The sequence below is a fragment of the Pseudorasbora parva genome, chromosome 2 (genome assembly GCF_024679245.1).
Source record: "Pseudorasbora parva isolate DD20220531a chromosome 2, ASM2467924v1, whole genome shotgun sequence".
NCBI classification, from domain to species: Eukaryota; Metazoa; Chordata; class Actinopteri; order Cypriniformes; family Gobionidae; genus Pseudorasbora; species Pseudorasbora parva.
Window position 1 is genome coordinate 28,951,850 of NC_090173.1, and position 26,300 is coordinate 28,978,149.

Below are 26,300 nucleotides of genomic sequence, written 5' to 3' on the forward strand. Positions count from 1 at the left end.
TGTTCACTCTCTTGAGATGATGCTAGGGAAATTTAGATGTTGAACTTGATGTTTTGCCCTGCAGGTTTGAATTCCCAGAGCAGTTACCTCTGGATGAGTTTCTGCAGAAGCCAGACGTGAAAGACCCAGCCAACTACATTCTCCACGCCGTGTTGGTGCACAGCGGAGACAACCACGGGGGCCACTACGTCGTCTACCTTAATCCTAAAGGAGACGGCAAAGTGAGTGTCACCGCACCAATAGTGAGAACCTTTTATTTCAGGGGTCTATCTTTTCTGTTGGCGGTTAATGGGGTGGTTTGTGGGTTGCATGAAATGTTTTGTTAATTTTAGTAAAGTAAAACTTGAAAGCTTTGGAGGACTCCAGACTGAGACTGAATATTGTTCCAAATAGACTTCAATTAGTTTTCACACTGCTGTTGCTTGTAGATAAACTACTGTTTAAAAGTGTAGTGGGGGAAGGAGGCTAGATATTTAGCAGGAAAGCATTACGTTTTATGTGCATTTATCAAAAGTGATATTAAGCACTTGTATATCGTTACTCAATTTGTTGGATCAGTAACTAAAGAGGTACTTTGTAATTTTTAATTGCTACACATTTTGTCCATTTTAACCTGGTAGTCAACTGGCTTTAGACATGACTTTTATACAGAAAGATTTTATATACAAAACCTCTATTAGTTAGATTTCTCAAATTGGTCTCGTTCCTACAATCGCACCCATTTTCCCTTCCCACTGGGACTTGTGCACACCTAATAATTCTGAAATTGAAATAAAATTACAAAATAAGTGTTTGCTTGTATATCAAAAGTTGATAGATCAAATGGTCTAAATTTGAAAAAGGAAAGGGTTAGAAAAAGTCCATGTTTCACTATTTTGCCACCTATTGATGATCAGCTTTCATGTTATTGGCTCATCTCTTTTTGATTGTAACAGACAGTAGTAGTGGGCAGTATACCGGTTTATACTGAATACCGGTATTTATTTGCGGCCCAGCACAGCAAAAAAAGACTCGCCATGGAAGCGATCGCTGCACTTCGCACTGATGGATTAAACCTGTGTGCGGTTTGAAAACTTTAATCTGTTAACATAAAATGGGTAGGTGGAAAAAACATGCACCGCAAACAGTGTGTGACACGGGCAAGTGTCGCTTCAGATAGCCATGCTTGATGCTTTCTCATACCACAGTAACGTTACCTACATACTGGGGCTGGACGATATGGCCAAAATTTATATCACAATATATTTCTTAATTTTGGTCGATAAGATATAATTTCGATATCGATATGAACTATATAAAAGCTTTAGAAAAACTACCAAGAACTGCCACAAAGGATGTCTGTACCTAAACTTCTGAAAAATTAATTTGCCAAGTCTATGAAACCTCCTCCTATAAAACTATATAATATTTTAGAAATAAAAATAATAATAATGTTCACCTTTTATTTGTATTTAGCCTTAACAAGAAATGTGAAATCACCGTCAAATAAACATAAGACTCTCACTTCGCCAACACAGTTTATTGAGCATTTTCTTTTAAGTTTTAAATTTCAGTGAAGAACGATTCAAAGGGCTATATTCTCCTTTTAAGCAAAACTATAGACCTGTATCTACTGATGCACAAAAAATAAATAAAAGAACTCATCTCAAACAGAGCACAAATAGGCCACTGAATTGAGTGCACGCTACTTTTTCCAAGGCTTTAAACACGAGCAAAATATACATTTTCGTGAAGCCATGTCTGACCGTCTTTCACAAGCTTTGAAAGGTAGCCTAATTTAAACGAGAATGAACGCATTGGTGTTAATACATGACATTGTGTGCAAATGTGGAAAGTATTAAAACAAATGTGCCACTTGCCTCTTATATAAATAGTCTACATGGATTATTTTTAACGCTTGGTATCGTATTGTTAGACATTAGATTAATGCATCTATGTCGACGTATTGTTACACCCCTAGTCGGCACCTCTCCGGCACATTTTGCAGCACACTGAAACCTGAAGTTTAATATCAGATCTTAAGCCCCATTCGCACGTGATTAGTATTATCTGGGGACCGCTGGTGATTTGTAATAACTGCAGAGAATGTCTGTGATCTTAATCCCGTGCGAATCGGCCATGTCTGTAATTTGTAAAGTAAAAATTCCCCCGCAAATTACCGAGGTCCTTTGATAATAGTAGTCCCGTGCGAATCGACATCTCTGTGATTTGGCCAGGATTAGGCGGATTGTATATAATTTTTGCAAGCTTTTTTTCTTCCTGTGCGCATTTCTATCTTTATCTTTTGCGAAGAATAAAGTCTGCATTCATAATGCGCACCGTTATGAATTCCCGTGCACCCGCACGGATTATACTTTCACTTTAAAATGAGTATCAATTTGGGAGTAATCTCATTGAATGTTGTGTTTAATATTAACATCAATAGCCTACTGTTCTTAATGAAGAACAGAACAGTAGCAGTACAGTACAATGACAAGCTTGTTTAAATAGGCGCTTTTACATTTAGTTTTGAAACTGAATCTTCCGCCGTAGCCTATATTGTCAGCTTCTCACTCGTGATAAATGAAATCTGATTCCTGCGCAGGTCTGAGCTCAGTTCATGGTGTTTGTTCACTAACTGAACGAAATTATATTTATTTATTAGGCTACTGTAAAATAATCAAAACGATATCGATGCCTGTTTATGATTTCATATAGCTATCTATAACGAAGTCTTGACATCATATCCAGGAGAAGTCAGTAAATTCGAGTAAAATCAAAGGCTTTGCTTATCCCATGCGAATGCGCCACGCAAAACTCCGATGTGGGAGAGTCATTTCTAAATCACAGAGGTCCCTAGATAATACTAATCCCGTGCGAATAGTGCTTTAGATAGCCGAACCACTTCCACGCCACTAAAGAAAGATCTTTCTTCTCTTATCAACTATTTCTTTCTCCTTACTTGTGGAAGCTCGTTCAGTCACAATTGTGTTGCGGTCAGGGAAACTCTTTTTGTAGCTAAAACTTGCCGCGTTGGATCTATCAGCCTACTACTGCTGCTGCTGAGCACTGGCTGCGTGTCCGTGGTGCGCAAGAAGCCAATCGTGTTCTGCTCTTTCTGACGGCTGCGCCCTGAACGTCAGTCCGTGAGGAATGCTGTAATGTATATATCGAAATATCGGAAATGTGTTTAAAAATCATATCACTGTTATTGAAAAAAATTATATCGCGATATATATTGATATTGAATTATTGTCCAACCCTACTACATACTGTTACAGTTTTATCCACACCACCCTTATTCTGTCGTCATTATATTTTATGGGGAAGCCAAAATGCTCTCATAGCCTACATGCGACTTGAATGATGCGGGAGGCTTTTCAAGTTCTTTTGCTCCTCCGCTAGCCATTGTTGACTGATTTATGCCTTGTTCACGTGAATGACTGCTGTGTGTAGTTTCATTAAAATTCAGCATCGAGTTTAAAGGAACAAATCCATTACACCTCTACCATTGTGTGTACATCAGCTGGAAACTCGTTATTGCGGTGCAATGTGAGATTGCGGACACTGCTATGGCTTTCCCCTCAAATACTGTTTATAGAGGGGGATCTCAGCTTCAGCCCTTGATTACAACGGAGGATTCAAACTTCACACGGCGCACACATGAGTGGTTTCTATGCGGAGAGCCGCAATGAAATTTAACAACTCACCATATGGTTTAGATTCAGAGTGGAGCAAGTGCATTTAAGTTATATATATATATATATAGTTATGTTAGTTCATGTTTAAAGCAAAAGAGCACTAGAGTGTATATATATATATATATATATATATATATATATATATATATATATATATATACTCTAGTGCTCTTTTGCTTTAAACATGAACTAACAGCATGTATGGGGACATATTTAATCATGTCGTCTTCAACTTAAATGTAAAGGACATGCATATGCCATATGCTATGTCTGACTACGACAGCGATGACACCATAGATTATCGCCATAGATTATCACCATAGATTTTAAAGGAAATCCACAACAAGTTACATCAGAGCACGGTCAAGTTCATGTGCGCATCACACATTTTCCACAGATGCTGTAAGATTACTTGTTTAATACTTGATATGTTGTATATATCTATCTGATTAATCTCATATAGGACGGCGTTTGGTTATGTTTAATAACCAGCTAGCAGCGCGCTGCCGTTATATCGGCTGGTCTTCATTCTCTTCAGCTCAAATGCGAACACCCTGACATTATTGACTCTGGGATATGGTGACGGTCATATTCTTTTTATTTCTTTTTCAAAATCATTGATGATATTAATATTAATGCAGCAGTGTTTTTTTGTTCTCTTGTCCTTAAGTGTGAGTCCAGAGTGTCTACTTGTCCTTAAATGCTTGAAATTTTTATTTAAGCTATTTTTTCTTGCTATGGTATTTTTAAACCATAGGCAAACAAAACATAACACCTTATTGAAATTAAAAATAGGAATCATTGCGTAGAATCGGAATCAGTCGCTGGCCCAACCAAAACTTTGAGGCAGCAGTGCCATCGGTTTTATAGTCTGGAGCCCTGCATTGTATTTGTTGTTGTTTTTTATTATCTGAACTGTTTAGTCTGGGATTTTGTTTGATCTCTGGAGTGGTTTATTAAATTCACTCCCACATGCATTATTATTTTTTTCTCCAGATGTAATGTTTGTTTGTTTCTTGCAGTGGTGTAAATTTGACGATGATGTTGTTTCGCGGTGCACTAAAGAAGAGGCCATCGAACACAACTACGGGGGTCACGATGATGACTTGTCAGTGCGTCACTGCACTAATGCTTACATGTTGGTGTACATCAGAGAGTCCAAGCTCAGTGAGTGGCATGAACATAATTTCCCCTGCTTTGAGGTTTATTTATGATTTTAACATTTTAACATGAGGTCATTTCACTCTTCCTGTGACTTTGTGGCTGGCATCTGTAGACCAGCCCTCATGAAAACCTTTGGTTGTGGATCTCAGGACATGCAATTCATGTATCCATCTGTGCTCATAAGTGCTGTTATCATGCCCAGGTGAGGTCCTGCAGCCGGTCACAGACATGGATATCCCCCAGCAGCTAGTGGAGAGGCTGCAGGAGGAGAAAAGGGTGGAAGCTCAGAAGAGAAAAGAGAGGCAGGAGGCTCACCTTTACATGCAAGTACAGGTATGGAGCCGCATTATGTCCAACCAAAACTAATTATTCATGGAAATGCAAATGTCCCTTCTAAATGGAACGTGTATTGGCCCACTTGGTGTACCAGATAAAATAGGTCACTTCAGGTCATGTTGGAAGTTTTAGGCCTTTAGCGTTGGATTTGTAAAATAATTATTTGTGTTTCTGTATAAAACATCCTGTCATCACTCTGTGTTCCTGTAGATGGTGACAGAAGACCAGTTCTGTGGACATCAGGGCAATGACATGTATGATGAGGAGAAAGTAAAATACACAGTGTTTAAGGTTCTCAAAAGCTCCACTCTGGCTGAGTTTGTCCAGAACCTTTCACAGACCATGGTGAGACTTCACTTGACACAAGTTCCTTGCCTAAAATCTGTCTATTTTTTATTATTATTATTTTTTTTTTTTTGTGGGATCTCTACAATGTACAAAAGGAATTTTGTACTGAAAAAAAGTCAACATTCATTTGAATTGAGTTTGCTCAAGCAACATTTTTTATTATCCTACATGTTTTAACAATTTTTTTTTTTTTTCCATTTTTCCCATATTTGTGGTTTGTACTTATAATGAAGTGAACTCTGCATTCTTCCCTTCAAAGCAGTCTTATTTTAGTATTATTATTTTAGATCACTTATTTTCGTTTTCATTTTAACACTGCTTCAAAGGTAAATGATCAACTGTTGCCCATTTCACACAGTAATCCCAGTAAATTACTGTAATATTACCAGAATGAGTTTACACAAATGTTGTTCACTCAAGCAACAGCATTCTGGCTTTTACCATTAAGAGACCATTCATACCACTACCTAAATTTCTGTAAATTCTGCGTCATTCATTGAAAATGATCTTTAAACTCTGTGCCGTTGTCTTTATCAGGCCACATGAGTAAATCAGCTTTAGTAATCATGTCATCTTATGAAAGTTTTATAATCTTCATTCTTTGTTCACACACAGCATCATACTGGTAATTAGGGCTGGGATAAACGATTATTTTTTTTTTTTTAACGATTAATCTAGCGATTACTTTTTCCATGCATCGATTAATCTAACTATTAATTTTTCCTGTTCGATTTCGATTATCAATTATCTCCCCATTAATTGCCTAATAGCAATTTATACATGTTGATTTAATTATCTGAATGAAAAAAACAAATTCCTTAACATTGCAATATATTTATTGCTCTTAAAATTCAAAAGTAAAAGACTACACAAGAGCAATGCATTCAATAAAACCTTGAAAACATAAAGTACACACACAAACAAATAAGTATAAACCAACAACAAAGAAACACAATATACGATTTTTATATGTATGCAACTCAGCCTACAGGTTATGCCCATCGATTAAATATCAACAAGTTGGCTAATCAAATCCAGGGACACACTGCATGTGTGCCGTGAGCGTCTCTGCTGCATGACGTGTCCGTTTTTGTTTTGGCTCCAATGTTAACAGGTTGGAGTTTGCACACTGTCTGCGTGACGCGCGGGAAACACGTGCATGGTAGAAATAGAAGAGAAATAGTCACGCGAGCGTGTTTTGGAAGCGTCTCCAGGCAAAATAAAATAGGAAAAGATGTTTATATATCATTTTGACACGAATACATATTAATAAATGACATTTTCATGTTTGAAAGTCTCTAGGTTAACATAAATGCAGATGTAGGCCTAATTGTAATAATAAAAAAAGACAATTATCGATTTTGAAATATTGCAATGTCAATACAGAACAAAATATTCTGTAGCCTATTTTGCCATCAATACCATATCTATATGTGGTCAATAGGCTACTGCCGATGTTGTCTTTGCTGTATCAGTAGGCTATTTATTTTTAGCCGTGACAACACAACGCGCGCATGTGTTAAGAGCGCTTGCTCTGTGCACGCTGCGCGCAATCCCACAAGCCTTGCACTTCTGAAAGTCTGAGAAGCCACTCGTGTTGCTACCATAGATATACATAATAAATAATATACTTATATTAATTACATTATAAAGTTTATGTATATCTATGGTTGCTACTACTCTCCGCCGCCACCATCTTTGTTTTGGGTCTGACGAATCGACGCACATATTTTGCGTCAATGTCATTAATGACGTCGACGCGTTGTCCCAGCCCTACTGGTAATGTCACAATTTCTCTATGCTGGTAAATTGGAAGAATTGATTTACCGGTATTTTTGAAAAGGTCCTGCTCACATATGTTCTCTTAATGGTAGCTTGCCAGTAAAGACTGTATGTGTGAAAGGGACATTCATACATAGACCTCGACCCTGAATGCTGAAACCTGATTCGTGGTGACAATCAACAGAGTGTAAAAAGGATCTCTTAACATAACCACACAGCAAATAACTGATTGCAGTCAGCAAACAACAAAAAGAGAATCCTGCTACAGTAACCACATCATTTATTAATGCTGCAGTGTTTTCGGGGAGCTTGCAAATCTGCAAGCCAAAAAATCAGCAATGTTTTTTTGAAATGAAACTGCTTTAGGCTAGTTAAGCCAACATGTTCTACCTTGTGTTATGTTGATTCAACTTCTCATTTTGTTGGCATTCATGTCTGCTTAAAGTCTAAGGTTATTTGGGTTTCTTTTCTGGTTTGTCCATGAAGGAGGTCTCAATTAATTACATTTCCTCCAGGGTTTCCCACAGGACCAGATGAGACTGTGGCCAATGCAGGCCAGAAGCAACGGCACTAAACGGCCGGCCATGTTGGATTATGAAGCCGATTGCAACAAGTCTGTAAGTCTCTTCCCTTATATTTTTAAACATCCATATTAAGTAGGGCTGTAACGATACACCAAACCCACGATTCGGTTCGTATCACGATTTTTGACCCACGGTACGATACAAACCTCGATATGGGGGGGACAAAACAGTTTTATTCTGTACAGTATTCTGTAGCCTATTTTGCCGTCAATACCATATATCTGTATGGTCAATAGGCTACTGCCGACGTTTTCTTTGCGGTACCAATAGGCAATATATATTTAACATGAAGTATAGGGCCTCCTGTACATCAATACCAACAGAAGCGCCGCGTCAGACACGCTTCTGGTGTGCAAAGAAAGAGAAAACACCATGCAGCTGCCCCGCGGATGACGCAACAGAAACGCCACGCTCACACCACGTTGCCAGCCGGTTGGGGAAGCTTCTTGAAACACTTACGGCAAATTGTGTGGGTCTTGTCAACTACACGATTGCCATCCTTGTTCTCCACCGGGTAGCTGAAATGTTGCCATAATGCTGACTTAAAAGTTGGACCTGGACAGGAAGGATAATTCTGGGAGTTGGAAGGGGTGTGTCGCGATTCTGCCTTCTCACATCGCGATACAGGTTCGTGGACCTGCGTATTTCGATTTCATATCGCATATCGTTACAGCCCTAATATTAAGGCATCTCTTGTTTCATATTTTGCTCCATATGCAAGTTAAATCGGTTCATTTCAATATCACAAACAGATGATCGACTTGAGCGATAACGAGAACCCATGGACAATATTTCTAGAAACTGTAGATCCAGAAATGGCCGCCAGTGGTGCAACGTTACCCAAGTTCGACAAAGACCGTGAGTTTGAATGTGTACATTTATATTATGAATATACTCTTGAACAGTTTCAAACTGTAGATGCTTGACATTTTTTTAAAAGTCTAGAAAAAGAGAGCCTACAAAACGTTTTTAGGTCAACCTTTTAACCTTGTTGCTTTGGTTTTTCAGATGATGTTATGTTGTTCTTGAAGATGTATGATCCAAAAACCAGAAGCTTAAATTATTGTGGACATATCTACACACCTATATCCTGTAAAATACGTGAGTAATCAGTTACATATAAAAGGGTTGTTCTCATGTTTTTGTAGTAAAGATTTAATTAAACTAAAGTCAATCCTTTATTATGTTTAATCCATTCTAACCCTCACCCAAACAGGAGACTTGCTGCCCGTTATGTGTGAAAGAGCAGGGTTCCAGCAGGGAATTAGCCTTATCCTCTATGAGGTAAGACTGTTGGTTTGAATTGTTTTTATTTTATTATAGAAAATATTTATTGTATGTTTGGTTCACTGACACATGACTGATTAACTGCTATTTAAAAACAGTGTACGTTTACTCCAATTGAATTTAGGCATCAAAACATTATAATAGAACAGCATGAAAATGTATGGTTTGGATTTGCTGTTCAAAAGTTTGGGGTCAGTAAGATTTTCTTTTTATGAGAACAAGAGGATTCATGTGTATACATATTATTGATGATAATAAATAAGGATGTATTAATCAAGTGTCAGACATTTTATAATGTTCTAATATAGATTTCGATTGGGGCTGGGCGATAAATCGATTTTATCGATTAATTCGAGTTTGTAGTTTCATGTCGATTTTTGTGAATGAAAATCGTTTTTTTTTTCTTTAAAATCCGCCGACGCTCCCTCTGGGCTCCCGTAATGGCTCAGCCCTCCCCCGCGCGTTTGCCACAGAGATACAACAAGGATAGCGTCTAACAACATAGTGTCATTGGTTCAGTATTTCACAGAACTATTACCCCGCTGCAAAGTGTGTTTAAAGTCTGAACGGAACTGCGCTCATTTGAGCTGCGCGGACAACGAACGCAGCGCGAGCTCATACACGGGCCGATCTCGTTCGGCGCAGAATTCTTATGAACCACAGATATCAGATCAAACAGCTGACATGGAGACAACATGAGCGAAGGTCAGGGGTTTCAGTCACAAATCACCAACATTCACCATGATTTACTGTAGTAAAAGCACATGGATTTAATGTTGTTGTCATTATTTATCTCAGGATTCGTACAACCTTTTGAGTTTGAAATTCAAGCACTTTCCAATGGTTTCATACACTTATTTGTACACTTACTGCACTTATTTCCAGCACTTCAAAGCTCTAAATATCCAAAATATGCTATTTTTAATGTGATGGTTTGTAAAACTAAAAGTGTAAAGGGGTCTTGTGAAAGAAATCGTATTTTAGGTTTTTTTTTTTAATGTTAATCCATTTTGTGGCAAACAATAATTTTTATTAAAAAAAGATATGCAGTGCCCACCACTATAACCAGCAGAAGAGCACGTATTGATTTATTAGCCATTTACACTCCTTAATATATGGAGAAAAGTACGAAGTCACCAAGTCTCATGAAAAACTAAATTACACAGAAAGCAAGTAAAGAGCTAATTTTATAATAACTGAAGCTATCGGTCAGTTCAGTGTGAGATTATTGAAGAACAATGGTAATCTATATTTAATAATATCATTAGCATATTATTAAATAGCATAACATTTCAATTTTCCCTATACTTTTTTGCACATTACTGTTTTTAATAAAAGTTAATTTGATCTGCATATCAATTAATAAACCTTTGATATGTATACTGTATATTGCAAAAGATATGGTGCCCATTTATACTGTGGAATGGTCTGGGTTATTTACATGCTGAAAGTTTGGCACCCCAGGTAGGCACTCTACCAAGCTGCAAATATTTTACCTAAACAAAAAGTTAAAACTTGTTTTGAACAATTTCTTGGTCATGGAGATTGATTTTAAATAGGAGTTGGGGGGAAAAATCGATTAAAATCGTAAATCGAATTTTTTGTCAAAAAATCTGGGATTTTTTTTATGGGGCCATATCGCCCAGCCCTAATTTCGATTTTAAATAAGTGTTGAAGAACTTTCTATTCAAAGAAGTCTGAAAAAATGCATCCCTGTTTCCACTAAAATGTTAAGCAGCACAACTGCAACAACACTGATAATATTCAATATTTTCTGATCCCCTAATTTGCATATTGGAATAATTTCTGAAGGATCATGTGGTGCTGCAGACTGAATGGCTGCTGAAAGTTCAGTTGTGCCGTAATGGGAATACATTTCTTTTTAAAATGTATAAAAATATTAGATTTTAAATTAATATTTTAGAATATTACTGCTTTTACAAATAAATGCAGCCTTGGAGAAGGTACAAGGCCCTAAACTTATGAGCTGTGCGGTGTTTCATGCATTTTAATGGTTAATATAAATGTGACCCTGGACCACAAAACCAGTCATACGGGTACATTTTGTTGTAGTTTTTTTAATTTATTATTATTTCGATTTAGACATCGTATGGCAGCTGATCCCATTTATGTATGGTTCGTTAGGATAGGACAGTATTTGGCCGAGTTGCGGCTATTTGAAAATTTGGAATCTTATGGGTGCAAAAAATTGAAATATTGAAAAAAATCACTTTTAAAGTTGTCCAAATGAAGTCATTAGCAGGGCAATTTTTGATAGATTTACAGTAGGAAATGTACTAAATATTTTGGACCATGGTCTTTACTTTAATCAATAATTAAAAATAAAACTCAATATTTTTGACCATAACAATGTATTGTTGGCTATTGCCACAACTATACCCGTGTGACTTATGATGGGTTGTGTTGTCCAGACTCAGCCACAAATATATATTCTATATAACAGGTTTTGCCTTCAAATTGGGGACATATAGTTAAAACATGATGCGTTCTGTTACAGGAAGTTAAACCGAATTTAACAGAGCGAATACAAGACTATGATGTCTCCCTGGACAAGGCTCTGGATGAGCTTATGGATGGAGACATAATTGTGTTCCAAAAGTAGGTATTAGTCTTCTTAAATCATTTTGCACAGGTTTACAGGGCCTTGACTGTTCTTTTGTTGTTTCACCATCAGAGACGATCCAGAAAATGAAACCAGTGAGCTGCCTACTGCAAAAGACTACTTCAGAGACCTGTACCACCGTGTGGATGTCATCTTCTGTGACAAGACCATTCACAATGACCCAGGCTTTGTTGTGACACTGTCAAACCGAATGAACTACTTCCAGGTTGTTGTTTTGTTTTTTAATAGCTCAGAAAGTGCCAGCAATGATAGTAATGCTAGCAACCTCTGAAAAATCTCATCATGATTTGTTTTCAGGTGGCAAAGACTGTTGCGCAGAGGTTAAATACTGACCCCATGCTCCTACAGTTCTTCAAGTCACAGGGGTACGTCTGCTAATTTTCAGTTTAACGTGACCTCCCGCCCCCCGTTTGCATCCATGAACCTGCATTTTTATTCTCCTCCTTCTCAGATACAGAGATGGACCAGGCAACCCACTCAGGCACAACTATGAAGGCACTCTCAGAGACCTGCTGCAGTTCTTCAAGCCCCGGCAGCCTAAGAAGCTATATTATCAGCAGGTGAGAGAGAGGTCTTATCTTCCACTTTGCTCTCCTCTAAGGGAATATGAGATCTAAGCCGTTACTTTCGGGGCATCTGATTTATTCATGGTTTTGCCTCCCACAGCTCAAGATGAAGATCACAGACTTTGAGAACAGGAGGAGTTTCAAAGCGATATGGCTCAACAGTATGTTTCGAGAGGAGGTAAGAACATGTGCAATAATTTTACATTGAATATACCATAATGCCAGCCAGCCCTACTTATTTTCATAATGGACATTTCCACCATGTTCTGCACACTTATCAGTGTGAATATTTTGTCTCCCTTTGCATTAGGAGATCACACTGTACCCTGACAAGCATGGCTGTGTTCGGGACCTTCTGGAGGAATGTAAAAAGGCAGTGGAGCTCTCAGACAAAGGCTCAGAGAAGCTGAGGTCTGTATATTCTCAATTCACTAAATATAGAAAGCCCTGAATAATGTGAAGTAGGGCTGAGTAAATTTCACCATTGGATTTTCCATTCACAAGCTTTCGATCGCGATTTCAATTCAATATCGATTATCAGGGATATATTTCAAATAATAAATCAAATCATGGCACATTTTCTTCTTAAAAAACTTCTTAACATGCATGAACTATAAATGCTAGTCAGTTGGTAGTGGTACATTACTAATTTTGAAGGTTAACACTAACTGATTTAAATGCAAACATAAACTACCCTCAGTTGTTTTTTTTATAATAAAATTATAATACTAACTTTTCAATTACATAATCATATTTCTACTCCAATTAGTTTTATTTTTATTCAAACATTTTTTCAAACATGCATTAAACATACATTACATTATTCAAACGTACATTCATATAAAATGATATATATAGCATATGTAATGTGGTGCATATATTTATCAAAATGTTCATCTCTAGAGTTTTTTAAAGTTTATGAAAACTGAATGTTTTTTCTGAGGTAAGTGACATTGGTCACAAGTTGTTTTATTGATGTCTTTCTGCAGTTGAAACACTGAGCGATTACATGTGATAAAGATTAAACTTTTTTAACTTGGGTTGTGTACTATTTTAGTCAGTAGCGGTACCCAACGGTACCTTTGTTCTCTATTTAAGGGATGTATCTGTTAGCATTTATAGAAGTGCTATTGACTTTATGCCAGAGCTGTCACTGTCTGCCGTTGTCTGTGATGTTTGTTCACTGTAATATTTAGCAGCACATAGTAGGCCATAGTTGTTTTTTATGAATTAAATTAATTTAGTAGCTATTTTATTATTTTTTTCTTTCTAATTCAAATGAAAATATTTCCCACAGAATCTGTTCTGTATTTTCTGGTAATCAAATGAAGGCATAAAACATTAATTTATCTTTGTTAATTGTCATTAATCAATAAAAATATAGAAATCTTATTTTATTATTTTTACCCAGCCCTAATGGAAAGTGCAATGGGTCTTATTAATTAAGCATGCATGCGCACAAATTTCGTGAAATCTGTGTACAAATCCCGATTCATCTATAACTTTTATTAGAGAATACCGGGATGTATTCCGCATATTACCATTCAACCAAAAAATGCAGATATATGATTTTTTGGCCATATCGCCCAGCCCCGCCTATAGATAGACATTTGATGCTTCACTGCATTTGATGTGTTTCATGCAATGTCTATTTGACACCTCTAATAGTTGTCATAATCATTAGGTGGGTTTGTGCCACCTAATGCTTGTTTTGATTGTAATTAGCCGTATAGATCTGTTGGATGAGAATGGATTACAAACTTGATGATCCTGAGGAAAATCACCGATATATGAGCTTTAATCCCTCACTGAAGCTGCTATGAGTCACTCTGATATAATTCTGACTCCTTTCACTTGCCACTGCTGATATCATTCTCTCTTTTGCTTATATAGGCTCTTAGAGATTGTCAGCTACAAAATTATTGGGGTTCACCAGGAAGATGAATTGCTAGAATGTTTATCTCCAGCAGCCAGTCGAACATTCAGAATAGAGGTAAGGATGAGCTGATGCACAAGTCCTCAAATCATATCATTCACTGATGTGCACAACACAAGATCTATTCCCTAGTGAAGTCTGTAAATGATTTGGAATCTGAGAGATGCCACTTCTTTGTGGATGCTGTTCCTTGAAAATAAGGGTAATGTCTTTTGTGGCAGGAAATCCCTCTCGACCAGGTTGATCTGGACAAGGAGAATGAAATGCTGATTCCAGTTGCACATTTCCACAAGGAAGTTTTCGGGACATTCGGAATTCCGTTTTTGCTCAAGATCCGTCAGGTGTGTAAGCAGAGTGTTAGCTGAGTGCGTGTTTAGGTGGACGGCTGTCATCTGTTATGTCATGCCCTTTTAATGTGTGCATTTATTGTGGCAGGGGGAACCCTTCAGAGAAGTAATGAAGAGAATTCAGAGCATGCTTGACATTCAGGAGAAGGAGTTTGAAAAGGTAAGAGCAGCTCTATAAATGTCACAAGTAATCACAATGGCCCTCATTTATCAAAAGTGCGTACACCAAATTTCCAGCGTACACCTTGCGTACACCCAAACCCACGGTGACTTTGAGATTTATCAATATGGACGTTGGCGTACGGCACGCTCAAATCCTACGCCAGCTCAGGAGGTGGTGTACGCACGTTTGAGTTAGTGGGAAAATGCGCAGAAAAACAATTCCTAACACCACAAAACGCACTGACAAAGATATGCTATATTATGACCCACTGTTAAAAACCACAACGACAACATTCAGTGTTTATTTTGTGCAACATGAACGTCAATGTTTAATTTGTGTGACTTTACCAAAGCGTTTGATTTGTAGGCATATGTATTCCTCCAGTCGCGAGCCTGTGCGCTTTACCGGCGCGCCTGGCCCGGCAGCTGCGCACGGACTGGGACTAAAATAATTCAGACTGACAAAATAAAAAAATGACCTTCTTCTTTTAAATAATAATAAAATCAATAAAAACGACATTCTTCTTCTGAATAACAAGCGTCATTAAGAATAATAATCATAATAATAATAAGAATCTTACAAATTGTCATGTAATTATTAATGTGAATGAATGGTAGTACTCCACATCACATCATCATCACTATTGTACACCCCAATACATGTGCCGTGATACTAAATTAAATGCTAATTGTTTCAAAACGTGCTGTAAAATAATGCATTGTGATGGTAATTTATCATCCAAACAGCTTTAAACTGCTGGAGTGCACTTATCAACCTCCACACTATTAAGATACTCGTAATTTGGGTCCATATTTTGTTTTTGTAGGTGCCTTTAATCCCACTCTTTAAACTCCCAAATAAAACCATTTCGGTTTTTTTTTTTCACTTCCCTGGTGATGGCCTCGATGGGCGCGTCTCAATCATCTCACTAGTTCAGTAGTCAGGGCACTGATCAGGGAGTCAGCCCATTGACTTATGTCCTAGTCAGTGCCCTGACTAGTGGACTAGTGAGATGATTGAGCGCGCCCGATCTCCACGTCGAAGAAGTTTCGCTTCTTTGCCGTCTTCTGTTTGTCCATGGCGTAAAATGAGGGCGTGGGAGAGGCGGAGACTTGAATATATAGGGGCGTGTTATTCTAATGACGATCGTTTTCAGCCGCCACATTTATTAAGGGCAAGTATTGCGTACACCTGGATTGCAGAGGTACGCACTGCTTCATAAATCAGGCGGTGAGAGGGGTGTAAGCATAATCTTACGCCAACATATACACCAGTTTCTACGCAAGATTGATAAATGAGGGCCAATGTGTATCAGTGAATTGTCAAACCTGGAAATGTTTTGCACATTAAATGCATACTTCTGGTCTCTAGGTATATAATAGTGAAAGTAGATTTTTTTTGCTCACCATATTTAATCACTAAATGTAATCGATGAGACTGTCAATCATAATACTACCTGGGATATGACATGGTTTAAAGATTTACTGCAAAGCATGTGCACAATCGTATTAGCGTCATTTAATGGTGGACCATTGCTTTGACAAAGCTCTTAGCTAACAGAATATGGAAGCAAAGAGTAAATAATAAAGAGAAGCATACTATCAGCAGTAACCAAAGAATGATTGAAGTATCTGAATGTTTTCCAGTGACTTGGCTGCTGTTGTATTATTACTGATGCCATCATAGAGCCATATATTAATGCAAATGTGTCCAATTAGTTCTGTTTCAACAAATCTGATGTTGACCCTGAGTATCTGATTCCCTTAAGAAATAACTTGCAATGATTACTAATTAAGAGCTGATTCCGAACCAAGTTAGGGTTCACCCACACCACCAGTCATTATAAAATAAATTAATTTGGGGTTTTATTTTCTTTTAGTTCAAGTTTGCAATAGTCATGATGGGCCGGCATCAGTACATCAACGAAGAAGACTACGAGGTGAATCTGAAAGACTTTGAGCCACAGCCAGGTATGTCATGCTCCTTTTTCCTCTGACATATCTATCAATAGACCAAGGCATTTATGTTTGTGCTAACCTTTCTAGGGATGCACCGTTATGAGCATTTTGGCTGGTACGAAAATTCTTTATATATGAAAGCCGATAAATATAGATCCAAATTGTTATATATTTTTTTTGTGAGTAAATGTCTCCACACTAAAAACCATGTCCCAAGCACTTCAGCATAAATCAAGTGTACAGTATCCTAGTTTGAACAAGTATAAGTTTAAACTTATTCTTTATCAAAGAGAAAAATCCATTGCCTTATTAAAAAAAAAGTGCCTAAGGTCATTGGACAACATTTAAAAAATCGAAATGACAATCCTCTGACAATAGTTAATTTTAATTAAACCATTTAGTTGTTGAAAAGAAAGTGGAAAATTTAAAGTGCAAGTTATTAATAAATTATTAAAGTGTATTCTTAAATTAATATTACTTTTTGAAATAACAGCACTGCTGTGTGCGCTAAAGCTAAAGATGATCACTGGAAAACTGAAGCGTTTTACTACTGCATTAACTTAAAACGCATCCTATATGAGAGAAATCCGACATCACAAATTACAGTTTCACAGAACAAAAGGCTGCAAATGCACAAGCAAACTTGACTGACAGTCCTGAACTTGTAACTGTTGTGAATACGCGAAAGCGACGTTCATTTACAGTACTGTTCTGATTATAATTTTGTGGAACCCTTTTGAAAAGGAAAATACAGCAATCACATTTCAGGCAATTCAAATCGGTCACATGTGCACATCTGAAGTGTCTCTGCTGAAGTAAATAATCAGTCATTTATCGGCTTTAATATAGCGGTCAAATTTTCTTATCTGGCCAATAATGATGACATTAAAAATGCTGATATATCATGCTTCCCTGAACCTTATCGTATTCTGTACTTCATCAGGGAACATGTCGCACCCGAGGCCTTGGTTAGGGCTTGACCACTTCAACAAAGCTCCAAAGAGAGGTCGCTACACGTACCTGGAAAAAGCGATCAAGATCCACAACTGACAAGCCCCCACTCTAACCGATGATACTAAAGACTTTAACCAAACCTCTTGTGTGCACCACTTTTAACACCTGCTGTCTGGGTACACAGGCACCATGTATGAAGTCTTCAGCGAATGGAGTGACTGCTGATGCTCCTGTTTTTCTTTTGAGGCTGTTCGATTTGGCTTCTCTAACTATTGACTGCCTATTTGTCTGGAAGAATGAATTGGATTTTAACAAGGGGGAACAGTATGTCCTAGACTTTTTGTTTTGGTTTTTTTTTTTTGTTTGTTGTTTTTTTTTTTTTTTTAAGTTCGTTTTTAAAAGAATTGTTACGGCAAGAAAGCTGCTGCATTGTGAGGTGGAGGTGATGGAAAGAGGAGTTGTCATTTGCAGAAGATGAAAAGGATGCCTCCATCCTTCAACAAAAAAACAAAAAAAAATCACCGCAAATGGCTGATGCTTTTGCTAGTTGCCCTGACATGGTTGTCTCATTTTCTGGTTCCTTAGTGCAACTAGTCAATTTTCACGTTTACACGATTCTTCTTTCTCACTTAGTTTGGTTGGAGAAATTCAGTTTGTCGTCTTTGGAAATCCTGTATAATAAAGTAAAGTAAAGAGCCACAGCATCCGTTTTAAAAGAAATAAAAATAAATTGTCTGTACTTCATCTTGCACGTTGGCACTTAATATCCAAGGTTTTACATTTCTCAGCACTGGTAAATGTAATCTTTGGTTGGAGTTTGATTTGCATATCCCTTTGGTCTTTTTTCCTCTCCCCATAAAGGTTTTTTTTTCTTTAGCTCCTCTGTCACTGGCTGTGGGATTATTGTGATGGGGAGGGAGGGGTCGCTTGCCGGCGGCTCCAGATTCGTTGTACTGTTTGTTGGCACGAGGCTGCAGACGTATAGTAGACTGGTTTTGGGACATAGAGAAACCAGCATTAATGAACCAATACAAACTTCTTCTTTTTTCTTTAAGCACAGAAGGAATGCTCCCTAGTGCATAGTTGGCTTTGTAAAAACAATTAAAATTGTATATTTAAAGAATGAACATGTAAAATTAAAAACACCGATTTGTTGGGTACAGATCAACTCAGATGTTCATATTCATTGTGTGTAGTTATTTTCAATCCTGACCGTTTCATTTGGGGTTTTTTTTTCCTTGACTAATCGCAACAGTTTGTCTCGTTTAAGTGCAGTACAAAGATGACCTGCAGATCACGTCTTTCTTTTTTGATCATTTTTTTTCTCTCCAGTCTAATTCCTCCGTGTAGCAGCAGTGTACGACAACTCTTCCTGTATATTGCCTTTTTGCTGGAAAATGTATGTTGAATAAAATTTTCTATAAAAGCTACAGCCATGGTTCGTGGAGAATTGTGACTTGAAGCTGGAGTTTGGACTGTGATGCTGTGCTGGTGTCGTGTAATATGAAGATTGCAGTGTGTATAAACACATTACAGGTTGTCATTAAGGTATTGCACAATTGTTTTATTTTGTTCGTTTCATTTAGATGTACATGACACGTTTAACATTGTAAAAATCCAGAGGCTTTTTCCAGAAGTGGGGGGAAAATACTAGACTATAACCCAGAAGCAAAAAGAGAATTTTGAAAGTATAATTTCTATAATTAACGGTTTCTGAAAAAGTTGTCAATAATATCCAAAGGGCCCCATGACTTCTCTAGTCATCCGTGATATACTGGACAATTTTTTCAAGAGCTTTTTTTTAATAATTGGTTTTCACAATGTACCTGATAAAATATTTTAGAGCTTGACATAAATTTACACAAATTTTCCAGCTCTAGAAATCAATTTTAAAATGAGCCTATCTTGTATCTATATTTTATTCAACTCAAAGAAATAAATGCTGAGGTATGTTAAAATATCCTTATATATAACTTATTAATGTGTATTGTTTTAAGTCATCCTGAGGATCCTTTGAATTTTGCTGAGGGCCTTGGCAGAGAACCACTATTCTAATTGGTGCAGTTGATGGCAAAATTACAGATGTTTACATTACGTGATGCTGTAATGTACTTACGCAAATCAATTTTTTGGTTCCTTGAACACCTGAAGCTTCTTAACCCTTAACCCGGAGTCCTTTATAGATATACAATCAAACCCATGAGTATTCATATTCATTTGTGAATGTAGTAATAAAGACTAAACCAGATGAACACCAAAAGGTTCTTGGTTACAAACATTGCAACGCATTAGTTCATACAAACAAGTCTGTCATAAGATGACATCTGTGTTGGTCTGAAAGTGTCCTTCATTTAGTGTAAGGTGCAACAAAAATCCATGAGCAGTGGGAAAGGATGGGATGGGGTTAGCAGCATCGTTTCTTTTCAATATGCAGGATCTTATTGCATTTCGGGCATGTGTGATAGACATCTTTGAAAAACTTGACGAAGAATGGAATCAGACAGCAGCATAAAACAAACCTGGAAAAGAGGGAGGGAGACATTGAAAGTCACGGTTTGTTGGCGCAAACAAGATTTGGCGTTTTCATCTGCTAATTCAAATGGACTCTTACCCGCACAGGATGATGAGTAAGCACATCAGCCAGGCGTAGGTTCCCACTTTGTAGGTGACGTTGGTTAAGACTTGCTGTTGGCAGTGCGTGCAGGTGGTCGTTCCTGGATTGCGACCCAGCTCATATGAATCATAGCTGATGTATTTGTTTTTGGCTTCAGCTGACTGGGACTGAACTACAGGAGAAGCATGTGTTTAGTGTATATCATTTATTATACAGGCTGTACAAATATTAAAGCCAAAAAAATGTATCAATGCAACTATCATGAAGTGAAATCAACAAAAGCCTTCCTTTGGAAAACAAATAATCCCTGACCATGAACAGCAACAGAATTTACATTATTTTGCCATTAGATGGCAGCAATGACTGTCTTAATGATTGAGTCAGTCAGTAGTGAAAACGTTTATATTGAAAGGACTGAAACCTGTTGTGAATACGGAACAAGACGCAACTGAAAAGATGGCGCATAGAAAATGCTATGCCTAATGCATTTGCTTACCCAGTCAAAAGTCAAGTCTCTCTCTCTCTCTCTCTCTCTCTCTCTCTCTCTCTCTCACACACACACACACTACAATACTCTATTTCTATTTACATAATAAGTTTCAATTTACAATATCGGTGAGATCAAACAATGTTTATGTTGCTAAGAGTGGTTGCTATGGGTGTTGTGTAACATTAGTGTTGCACAGAAATGGCTAGTTGCTGTAGCCTGTGTGTGTTTTCGTGGATAAAACTGGAACTAACTGTTGTATAATTACCAATATTCACAAGTAAGGTATTTTTTTCTCTTTCCTCCAGATTAAATGTATATATATATATATATATATATATATATATATATATATATATATATATATATATATATATATATATATATATATATATATATATATATATTAGAGATGTCACAATACTCAATATAATATTGAACCATTCGGTAAGGCCTTCGCGGTTCAACAAGCGCTGAATTGCGGTTTTTTCGGTTTTGCATTTAATTAATTATTTCCATTTCCCTCCGTTTGAAATATTCCTCTGTTAATTTTGACTCTTTTTGAGTGTGTCTATGAGTCTACGCGCTGATTTGAGCAAATATCCAATCATATGGACTAAAGTTAAAGGGTGTTTACACTTAAAGCCTTGCCGGTTAAACATTTAATTCGCGTGCTTATGCACTCAATGAGCGCGCGCAGTAAACGTCTGTCAAACACACGTGATTACTGGACTAACTAATACTGTCAAATACACACAAGGTTCACATATAAACACAGTCGGTTATCTAAAGTGAAAGTAAAATATATGAGATCTGAGCAGGTCTTCAATTTACAGCAGCAGCCTAGTGAACACGCTGTCCTTAAAGGGACAGTTCACCTCTAAAATGAGGTTAATTTAAAAAAAAGACCTTTAATAAATGTTGTATATTGAAGACTATATAGTTTTAATTTAAGCCTACATTTATTCATTCAATTTCATACTATGCTACTGTACATCTCTGAGCTGCCACTGTAAATCTTTATATATATTTATTTTATATTATGCAATACACTGGGAATGTGTACAAGGGTTTTTTTTAGGTAAAGTGTTAAGTTTAAGGGTTTTCAAGTCTTTCAAGTAAAATAAAGTAAGAGTACTGCATTTTCTCCTTAACCATTTTCTGTTCCTGTCGCCTAAGAATAGAATAGCAAAACCGAACTGAACCGAAAAACCGTGGTTAAAAACTTATATATATATATAATTTTATTTATTTTTTATTTTATTTTTATTTATTTTTTCCCTATGGTGGAAGCAGTATTCTATAAACCATGCACTCTGTACTTATTCATTTAAATGTTGTATACACACAATATAAGGACATTATAATGGTCCAAAACAGCAAATTCCTGACATGATCCAAACATGAGCCGTACTTTCTGTGTACCCTTTACAACTAATAATTTTATTCTTTTAACAAAGGTAACAGACTCACCAGGTGTGGATGATTTCGTTTGGATTCTAGAATCTCCAATGGTGGAGCTCTGTGGGGTGAACGGAGTGTGCACATGGTAGACCTTGACATTGGAGCCCTTGGCACCCTCTACTGTTGATGTCAAGAGGAAAGATACAGGCAGAACATTAATATTTTCCCTTCATATCTATTTCAGGTTGTCACATTTGCGTCACACACTGGTTGGATTGCTTTCATTATTATGGTTATTATAATGAGTCATTCAAAATGATCAATGACAAACTTACTTGGTATGACATATGGAGGCGGATCCCCAGTTCCGTCAGCACTCATTCTGTCTTTAGAGTTTAAACTGCTGGGACAAAATTAAAAAGTTAAAAGATGTGATGTTTGCTATTAGGGCTGTTAAATTGGACATTTTACATATATGCTTAAGTGTGATACAATAACTTAATCTGTTTTGGCAAATAAAAGGTTACATGTTCAAAAAGTCACATTGTGAGCAAGGCACTTGAAAACTGTACTTTAAGAAAGAATATGAGTTTGGGGTGAGGTGAGGTAGGGTGGGGTGGGGGTGTCTGTCATATCTTTCCTGACTTTCTCAACGAAATAGTTTGAACACTCAGGTTCTCTTCTTCCTGCTCAATTATCATTAATCTTTGTGTAGATGCCTGTCAACTTTCTGTTAGCCAGATTTGTTTCGGCAAAGTGTTTAAAATGCAAACATAATACAAGTCATATGGCATTTATTTCCATGATGCTGCGGTGCGGAAATCAATTAGATAACACAAAGACAGCTGTTCTACAAGTCCAGAAACTGACTGATACAGATGCCCACCCAAAGACAGAAGAGGAATGTTGCTCTACCACATGTCTGACTGTGGTACTAATACTCAAATAATCCAACCCTGATGCTTCTCATGGAATGCAAAAGCCAGTTCCCTTAGACAATTTTGACAACATCTGTCAACCAAGAAACATACAAGCTCTAGTCTTCAGCGTCTCTCTCTCTCTCTGTGTGTGTGTGTTTTACTAATTTACCTGAACTTCTCAAACCAAATATACTAGATCATCAATGTGTATGTAAAAGACCCATTTCAAAGTACACTGTCAGAAAAAAAAGGTACATTTCTGTCACTGGGGTGGTACCCTAAGGTACAAAACCGAAAAGGTTCTACTATGTACCTTTAAGGTACTAATTTGCACTCTTAAAGTACTGATATGTACCTTTTAAGGTACTAATTATGTACCATTTGGGGGTGAGTGAGGTACAAAGATGTACCTTTTCACTTTTGTATCTCAGGGTACCGCCCCAGTGACAGCACTGTACCTTTTTTTCTGAGAGTGTATATTTATGGATGCTAAAGTTAATTGTAGCTTGTTTTAGGTGTGTTTCAGTAGGAGGTGACCTGGAACCGTCAAACTGTCTAAATGCATCAGTTATTTTACAGCTGAAGCACACAGTGTGCGCAGTCAAAAAAAGCATCATACATTGTTCAGGTCAGCTTTGATCTTTTTTTAGGCTGTCCATTCAGACATTACACAGCTCAACATTTAAAACAAAAATAAGGCTATACAATGGCAAATTAAATTAAATGAGAAAAAGAAAAGAAAAACCTTCTATTCTTCAACTATTTTATCCCAGTTGTGTCTTGTACTGTTCTCCACTGTTTAAAACTGGTATTGTTAGCACTTCTCGTGTTATTGCCTCCTTAAGACTTGTTTTATTCCTCGTTTATAAGTTGCTTGGGATAACAGCGTCTGCTAAATTAATAGAAGTAAATTATATTTAATTTGCCTTTAGACAAATTGCTCTAGAAAATAAAAAGAGTACAGTATTACAATAACACCACAATGTGTTTGTGAACAGGGATAGCAACTGCACAATTGCACAGGACACATATCATTTCACATATTATTTTCTTCTAATTTGAAGCAAATCACCTTTAAAATCATAATAAATCATTTAGGTCAACAGCCGTGGAAATTTTCCGTCAGTTCTAATTCAATTGAACTAACAAGTCAAGATAAAATCTTTTTCCTTCTTTTAGATCATCATAAATGCCCCACCTAAATCCAGAGGCGCTGGAAAAATGTTCAGAGAGCTCTCTTACCTGTCCTGTCGAGGCTGTTGCTGATGGTTGGACTGAAACCAGTTTCAATGGCGTTTACAAGCTTTTCATAATCCCTCACCTGCTCCACCCCTGCCTTAGAATACATTAACATATTCTGTCATCTTTTATAAATGTTCTGATGACAGAAACAGGAAGAAGGTTGGATTTCTTTTTGTGACATCCATTATTAGAAACAAATGTGAACAACCAGTTTTGCGAATGCAGTCAATGACGGGTGAATGTAAACCTAATAGCCTACTTGTAGACAGAAAATGACTGAAAAATCAGCAATGTGTGTTTTGTTTGTTTGTGGGTATTTGGTTTTCACGCCTGGCAATTCAAACAAATGAAAATCGAAATATGAAGTTGGCCAGTTAGCTATGGTAACCTATAGGGTGACCATAGCCTACTGATTACCGAAAATCGGGACACTCGGCCCGGCAATGAGATGGGGGGAGAGGGGGGGTAAAGTGAGACAGTTTTTACATTTGCTCCCCTCCAAGCGAGCTAAAATGATATATCAGTAAAATTGACACATTTCCCATTAGCCTAATTCAGGATGTTTCCTAGCAAATGAAATGATCAGAATGTATTCAGGATGAAGGTCAGTGAAAATATGATTGTTTTTTTTTGTTTTTTTTAAAGTGGTCTTGTGTCTCACTTTACACCAGCTTAGGGGTAAACTGAGACAGAGCAAAGAAAACAAGGAGATAAAGTGACCCACTTGCTTTTTCTACTCTGAAACTATAAAAACACATGTTGTAACAGTTTGAATCCTGACAGCTAGCTTGACAACCACACATACCAGAACTAATTTTGGACTATTAACAGTTAAGTCAGCAAAAAAAAAATTGAAAAAATTTGAGTCAGCCTCTGACTCAGAACACAGGAGACAGGACTAGACCCACCTGGATTAGAACATCAGCCTACTGTCATACTCTACAACTAGGCATACTCTACATTCCATTTCCTAAAAAGACATTTTTAGAAAAAACGATCTCTCTTAGCAATTCAGGCTAATCTTCAGCTAGCATCATCCCATGGTTTTATATGTTGTTAGTTCATCAACATGTGATATAAGTTCTTCTACCTGAATCTATTTTATTTGGCATAACAGCTGATTATGTTGACAGCAAGAAAATGTGCTTACTGACCACAACACCGTGAGGTCCTCTCCTTCGGGCAAGGGAAAAATTAGAGGGGCTTGAAAACATAATGGCCATATGACCACAAATGTTCTGTTGACCAGATACATTGCATTACATCTCACATTACCCCACTCTCCCCTACTCAAATGATACTCAAAGTTTACTCAAAGATTCCATATTAATTCCAATACATTTCAAGTATGCCCCTCTGTATGGAAATAAAATTGTTATATTAGGGCCAGGAGGACTTGAAAACAGGACGTTAGGTCACATTATGTTAACCAAAAATAAATTGATATCTATTTAGTGACTGATTGATATCAGCCAAACGTTCCCAACAGACCCTCACAGTACGTTTGGGTCTGCCGAGTCTGTCCAGCTTCCTCCCCTGCCATCGGATCCAACTCACCACCAGGTAGTGATCGGTTGACAGCTCCGCCCCTCTCTTCACCCTAGTGTCCAAGACATACGGCTGGAGGTCAGATAAGACGACCACAAAGTCGATCATCGACCTTCTGCCTAGGGTGTCCTGGTTGGCCTCTTATGATCCCTCCTACAGGTGGTGAGCCCACGGGAGGGCGGCCCCACGTCGCTCTTTCGGGCTGAGCCCAGCCGGGCCCCATGGGGGAAGGCCCGGCCACTAAGCGCTCGCATACGAGCCCCAACCCCGGCTGCGCCATGCCGGGCGACGTCTCGGTCCTTGATTTTGTATTAATCATAGTGGGCTTGTGAACTG

At 37.4% G+C, this 26,300-nt stretch overlaps 2 protein-coding genes across 8 annotated transcripts in view; one reads left to right on the forward strand and one right to left on the reverse strand.

Moving 5' to 3' along the window:
• The window catches only part of usp7 (ubiquitin specific peptidase 7 (herpes virus-associated)), a 34,615-nt gene extending 15,436 nt beyond the window's left edge, over positions 1-19,179 (forward strand). For 3 of the 4 annotated variants that reach the window (XM_067414718.1, XM_067414713.1, XM_067414706.1), the window contains exons 13-31: positions 65-242; positions 4,703-4,847; positions 5,047-5,177; positions 5,391-5,525; positions 7,826-7,927; positions 8,647-8,752; positions 8,903-8,995; positions 9,111-9,178; positions 11,700-11,800; positions 11,877-12,030; positions 12,123-12,190; positions 12,277-12,385; positions 12,492-12,569; positions 12,702-12,802; positions 14,285-14,384; positions 14,549-14,668; positions 14,763-14,834; positions 16,717-16,807; positions 17,739-19,179. In XM_067414718.1, coding sequence (XP_067270819.1) covers positions 65-242; positions 4,703-4,847; positions 5,047-5,177; positions 5,391-5,525; positions 7,826-7,927; positions 8,647-8,752; positions 8,903-8,995; positions 9,111-9,178; positions 11,700-11,800; positions 11,877-12,030; positions 12,123-12,190; positions 12,277-12,385; positions 12,492-12,569; positions 12,702-12,802; positions 14,285-14,384; positions 14,549-14,668; positions 14,763-14,834; positions 16,717-16,807; positions 17,739-17,845 — 2,059 coding nt within the window. In that variant the 3' untranslated portion in view covers positions 17,846-19,179. The remainder of the gene's footprint in view (positions 1-64; positions 243-4,702; positions 4,848-5,046; positions 5,178-5,390; positions 5,526-7,825; positions 7,928-8,646; positions 8,753-8,902; positions 8,996-9,110; positions 9,179-11,699; positions 11,801-11,876; positions 12,031-12,122; positions 12,191-12,276; positions 12,386-12,491; positions 12,570-12,701; positions 12,803-14,284; positions 14,385-14,548; positions 14,669-14,762; positions 14,835-16,716; positions 16,808-17,738) is intronic. The other variant, XM_067414701.1, reaches the window with a different exon arrangement.
• On the reverse strand, positions 18,949-24,520 carry si:ch211-157c3.4 (Lipopolysaccharide-induced tumor necrosis factor-alpha factor homolog-like). 4 transcript variants are annotated; one of them, XM_067414724.1, is made up of 5 exons: positions 24,417-24,520; positions 22,590-22,654; positions 22,324-22,434; positions 20,361-20,535; positions 18,949-20,268 (listed from the first exon to the last, which is right to left on the reverse strand). In XM_067414724.1, exons 2-5 carry the CDS (start codon positions 22,633-22,635, stop codon positions 20,154-20,156), a joined length of 447 nt encoding a protein of 148 aa, XP_067270825.1. In that variant the 5' UTR covers positions 22,636-22,654; positions 24,417-24,520; the 3' UTR covers positions 18,949-20,153. The 4 variants fall into 4 exon arrangements, with proteins under 4 accessions (XP_067270825.1, XP_067270835.1, XP_067270830.1 ...); XM_067414734.1 differs by having other exon boundaries at positions 22,590-22,657; positions 24,417-24,440; XM_067414729.1 differs by lacking the exon at positions 24,417-24,520 and adding an exon at positions 23,920-24,066.
• Between the last annotated feature and the right edge of the window lie 1,780 nt (positions 24,521-26,300).